We start from the raw sequence: 5,899 nt of genomic DNA on the forward strand, positions 1-5,899 counted from the left end.
CCAGCTAGGGGCATTACCCTTGAGGATTTGGCGGTAGGCTTACAAGGAGTCAACTGGGTCGTAGAGATGATGGTGACCCGTATGGATGATATACAGAGGATAGTAGAGGGGAGACATACAACACAAGAATCCCCTAGCTCCCAAGGATAGGCCTATCACCAACATCATAAGGTCGAAATGGGTCATCTAAGGATTTCTCTTCCAAATTTTCTCAAGCTTAAGCCTCTATCATTTTCAGGATTTGATGCCTCGGAAAAGCCCCAAATCTTCTTAGATAAGATGGAGAAAATTTGTAAAGCCTTGGGATGTTCTAGTGCCCGATCTGTTGAGTTAGCCGCCTTCCGATTAGAGGACGTGGCACAATAGTGGTATAGCTCTTTGTGCAGAGGTAGACCAATGGATGCAGCACCGTTCACTTGGAATGAGTTCAGTACAACCTTTCTAGATCGATTTTTACCACTCAATGTACATAATACTAGAGCTAGGGAGTTTGAGACTTTGGTATAGACCTCAAATATGATGGTGTCAAAATACGACATCAAATTCACGCAACTAGCTCAGTATGCTCCCTACCTCATTTCTACTGAGGAGATGAAGATTCAGAGGTTTATGGATGGGTTAGTAGTGCCATTGTTTAGGGCTGTGGCATATCAAGATTTTAATACCTACTTCGTAGCGGTAGATTGTGCTCAGCGGATCGAGATGAGGACCAGTGAGAGTAGGGCTGCGAGAGATAAAGCAAAAAGGGCCAAGACAAAAGGTTATCAAGGCCATAAAGATTTCAGCAGTGGTGGTTCATCTTCTAGCCATCAGGGTCCATAATGGGATTCACGATTATCCCAAAGGGGGAATGACTCGCCTGGTGCTAGTATTGGGGTAGGACAAAAAACCTTTAGTGGAGGAAGGCAACAAGATTCTAGACAAGGAAGTCAAGCTATCCACCCTTGTGATACTTGTGGGAGACAACATAGTGGACGATGCTTACATAATGAAAGAGTTTGTTATGGGTGTGGTCAACCTGGACATATTAGGAGGAATTGTCCGATGGCTCATCAATCTTAAGGTTCTACTCATGGCTCCACCCAGCTAACTTTATCTGCTCTTTCGATAGCCGCCTCGTCTGACCGGGAGGTTAGTGGATCAAGAGGGAAATGTGCTACTACTTCCTTTCAAGGAAGGCCTTTTGGATCTGGACGTTAGAGTTCCACCAATAGGGGTCAAGCAAGGGTGTTTGCTTTAACATCGTAGGAGGCCCAGACATCCAACGCCGTGGTATCAGGTATTCTCTCCGTTTGTAATATGAATGCTTGGGTATTATTTGATCCTGGTGCTACCCATTCTTTTATCTCTCCATGTTTTGCATCACGTTTGGGTAAAGATCGTGCTAGGAGAGAGGAACAATTAATAGTGTCTACTCCTTTAAAGGAGGTATTTGTGGCTGAATTAGAATATGAGTCCTGTGTAGTTCGAGTCAAGGACAAGGACACTTTGATAAATCTAGTGGTGTTAGACACCTTAGACTTTGACATGATTTTGGGAATGGATTGGCTAGCACCTTGCCATGCCAGTGTGGATTGTTATCATAAATTGGTGAGATTTATTTTCCCGATGAGCCTTTATTTAGTGTTTAGGGGGATAGGAGTAATGCTCTAGCTAATTTGATATCAATCATGTCTACTAGAAAGTTATTAAGACAAGGTTGTTTAGGTTACTTGGCTGTGGTAAAGGATACTCAGGTGAAGGTTGGCGATATAAGCCAAGTGTCGATGGTGAATGAGTTCATGGATGTATTTTTCGAGGAACTACCGAGTTTGCCTCCCGAGTGGGAGATTGAATTTTGTATAGATTTGATTCCTGACACTAGACCCATATCCATACCCCCATATAGAATGGCACCTGCAAAACTTAAAGAGCTTAAGGATTAGTTAAAAGATTTATTGGATAAAGGCTTTATCCGTCCTAGCGTCTCACTATGAGGAGCACCGATGTTATTTGTAAAGAAGAAAGATGGGTCACTGAGGTTGTGCATTGACTACCGACAGCTTAATAAAGTGACGGTGAAGAATAAGTATCCACTTCCAAGAATAGATGATTTATTTGATCAACTACAAGAAGCACAATGTTTTTTCTAAAATAGATCTACGATCTGGGTATAATCAGTTGAGGATCCGGAATGAAGATATACCCAAGACTGCATTTCGAACAAGATATAGGCATTATGAGATCTTGGTGATGTCATTTGGGCTTACGAATGCCCCTGTGGCCTTTATGGATTTGATGAACTGGGTGTTCAAACCCTATTTGAACAAGTTTATGGTGGTGTTTATTGATGACATCTTGATCTACTTGAAGAGTCGAGAAGAGCACAAGCAACATCTTAAGACAATGCTTTAAACTTTGAGAGAACATCGACTGTATGCCAAGTTCTCCAAGTGTGAGTTCTGGCTTGAAAGCGTTGCATTCTTGGGACATGTGGTATCTAAGGATGGGGTACAAGTTGATCCAAAGAAAGTTGAAGCAGTGGAAAAATGGGCAGGGCTAACGTCAGTTACGGAGATTAGAAGCTTTTTGGGTTTGGCTGGCTACTATCATTGTTTTGTGAAGGACTTTTCAAAAATAGTCGCCCTTCTGACTAAGTTGACACGTAAAGATACAAAATTTGAGTGGTCAGATGCTTGTGAGAATAGCTTTGAGAAGCTTAAGACCTGTCTCACCACAACTCCAATATTAAGCCTACCGCAAGGCACACGGGTTACACGGTATTCTGTGATGCATCGTGGGTTGGTTTAGGGTGTGTATTAATGCAGCAAGGGAAGGTGATTGCTTATCCATCAAGGCAACTTAAAAGGCATAAGCAAAATTACCTCGGACATGATTGGGAGATGGTAGCAATCATGTTTGCCTTAAAGATTTGGAGACATTATTTGTATGGTGTGACTTATGAGACATATACGGACCACAAAAGCCTGAAGTATATATTTCAGCAGAGAGATCTTAACTTACGACAACGTAGGTGGATGAAGTTGGTAAAGGATTATGATTGTACTATTCTCTACCATCCGGGTAAGGCAAATGTAGTGGCAGATGCCTTGAGTAGAAAATCGATGGGGAGCCTGGCACATATCTCCACAGATAGGAGATTCTTGATTAGGGAGGTGCATAGCTTGAGAGACATGAGTGTGCACTTGGAAGTTTCGAGGGCAGGTGCATTGCTAGCACACTTTAAAGTGAGGCATGTCTTAATGGACCGGATTAAAGAAGCACAAAGCAAAGATGAGTTCGTAGTTAAGGCCTTAGAGGACCCTCAAGAAAAGAAAGGAAAGATGTTTACTAAAGGCACAGATGGAGTGATGAGGTATGGAACTAGACTATATATGCCTGATAGTGATGGATTGAGGAGAGAAATATTGGAATAAGCGCACATGGCAGCTTATGTGGTACATCTAGGGGCTATAAAGATGTATAATATTTGAAAGAGGTCTATTGGTGAGAAGGACTCAAGAAAGATGTAGTTGAGCTCGTCCCCAAGTGCTTGGTTTGTCAACAAGTTAAGGTCGAGCATCAAAGGCTTGTAGGGCTATTACAGCCGTTACCAATGCCCGAGTGGAAATGGGAGCGTATTACCATGGACTTTGTAACAGGTTTGCCTCGGACCAGTAGGGGTTACGATTCGATCTGGGTCATAGTAGATCGATTAACTAAATAAGCTCACTTCTTTCTATTTAAAACTACATACAAGGCTGCCCAGTATGCCTAACTTTATGTAGATGAGATAATACGGCTGCATGGCATTCCTGTTTCTATAGTATCTAACAAAGGAGCACAATTCGCCAGTAGGTTCTGGGAAAAGTTGCAAGAAGCATTGGGCACTAAGTTGGATTTTAGCACGGCTTTCCACCCGAAAGCTGATGGCCAGTCTGAAAGGACTATTCAGACATTTGAGGATATGTTGAGGGCCTGTGTAATAGACCTTGGGGTCAAGTGGGATCGATATTTACCCTTAATGGAGTTTGCCTACAACAACAGTTTCCAAACTAGCATCCAAACGGCACCATTTGAAGCATTATATGGAAGGAGGTACAGGTCACCTATTGGATGGCTAGAAGTGGGAGAAAGGAAACTCTTGGGGCTTGAGTTGGTGTAGGACGCCACCGAGAAAATACGCATGATTTGTCAAAGGATGTTAATAGCACAAAGTAGACAAAAGTCCTATGCTGATAATAGACAGAGGGACTTGGAATTTCAAGTGGGAGATCATGTCTTTTTGAAGGTCTCACCAACGAAAAGGATAATGAGGTTTGGCAAGAAGGGAAAGTTGAGCCCTCGATATATAGGACCCTTCGAGATCTTAAAAAGGGTTGGAGCAGTGGCATATCTTTTGGCATTACCATCAGACTTTTCGAATATTCACCCTGTGTTTTATGTGTCAATGCTTAAGAAGTACAACCCGGATCCATCACATGTAATACAGTATGAAACCATCCAGCTAAATAATGATCTGACCTATAAAGAGCAACCGGTAGCTATCCTTGATCGGCAAGTCAAGAAGCTCCGTTCGAAAGATGTAGCCTCGGTAAAGGTGTTGTGGCAAAATCAGACCAGTGAGGAGGTGACATGGGAATCCGAGAAGGAGATGCGAACAAAGTATCCCCATCTCTTTGATGCTTAGAGGTACGTTACCTTATAGTTGAATTTAAATTCAGGGACCAAATTTCTTTAAATGGGGGAGAATGTGAGACCTCAACCTTTATAAGCTCATAACTACGCATAGACGCAATAACACGGGCCAGGGGTAGTTTCGTCATTTCCTCTAAAAAGCTCTCAGAAGAAGGTTTTATGATATTTTAAGGTCTAAATAGGCAAAAGACTAAATAAATAACGTGTAATGATGAAAACACAAAGAAAACTATAAGTTTCGATAATTTTCATAATATGGGCAAAATGGTCATTTTGCACCTTGAGCTAAAATTTTAAGTTTTCGTAAACTCGAGTAGTTTAGATCATTGTGGACCTTGTCCTAGTGTCAAAAGAAAAAAAATTGCACAAAGGATTGGAGAAGAACAAGTTAACTTGCTAAAAGGCATTTTCGTAATTTCAAGGGGAGTTGGATAAGTATGAGCTATAAATATCTTTCTTCCAGCAACTTTTCTTCTTCTTCTTCCTTCTTCCCTCTCATGTTTCTTCATCCTCCATGGGAGTCCTCTTTAAGCTTCCATAACTTTCTCTCTCTAGCTCCAATTTTCATGCCTCGGTGCACCTTTTCATGAAATCCTTGTGCACTTTCACTCTCTCACTTTAAAACCCTTGAAAAATCACACTATCATACTTTCTCTCACTAGTTAGGTGTTTAGAGAGAGAAAGAGAGAGAAAACTCCCATAATAGCTTGAAAAATTTATTGGAAAAACTTTCAAAGTTTCAAGCTAGCAAGGTGAGTAGGGGGTGTCAATTTTAAAATTTTCATAAATATATACCTATAAGTATCATTTATTTTAATTGTGAAAATTATAGATAGCATGTGCTAGTAGATATTTTAGGGAATTGTGAATGTTTGTAGTTGAGGTTATCCATTCATTTTAGAGTGATTAGGGTAGTGAAAATAGATAGCCATTTAAATGGCAATTGAAAGCTAGCTAAGAGAAAGCTTTAGACTTTATAAGTATGTGAATTGACAAATTGGTGATGCTAATGTGATGATAGGTTCCAACGAAGCCCCATCATCCCATTTGGACAATTAGGGAAGTTAGGATCGGCTAAAGGCTCAAATAATACCGGTGAGTGAACTGCATTTCAAAATCGTTTGGGGAATGTGACGGTTTTGTACAAAGCATTTGAATGATTTTATACAACTTTTCTTAAAAACGAGTGCCTTGGGAACAAGCCTTTGATAATTGACTTTAT

General features: G+C 40.9%; 2 protein-coding genes across 2 annotated transcripts; both read left to right on the forward strand.

Moving 5' to 3' along the window:
• On the forward strand, positions 520-1,925 carry LOC108662422. Its single transcript, XM_018122779.1, has 4 exons — positions 520-814; positions 1,064-1,131; positions 1,249-1,590; positions 1,728-1,925. Exons 1-4 carry the CDS (start codon positions 520-522, stop codon positions 1,923-1,925), a joined length of 903 nt encoding a protein of 300 aa, XP_017978268.1.
• On the forward strand, positions 3,596-4,669 carry LOC108662423. Its single transcript, XM_018122780.1, has 3 exons — positions 3,596-3,641; positions 3,768-3,961; positions 4,145-4,669. Exons 1-3 carry the CDS (start codon positions 3,596-3,598, stop codon positions 4,667-4,669), a joined length of 765 nt encoding a protein of 254 aa, XP_017978269.1.

This window comes from Theobroma cacao, chromosome 6 (genome assembly GCF_000208745.1).
Source record: "Theobroma cacao cultivar B97-61/B2 chromosome 6, Criollo_cocoa_genome_V2, whole genome shotgun sequence".
Classification (NCBI taxonomy): domain Eukaryota; kingdom Viridiplantae; phylum Streptophyta; class Magnoliopsida; order Malvales; family Malvaceae; genus Theobroma; species Theobroma cacao.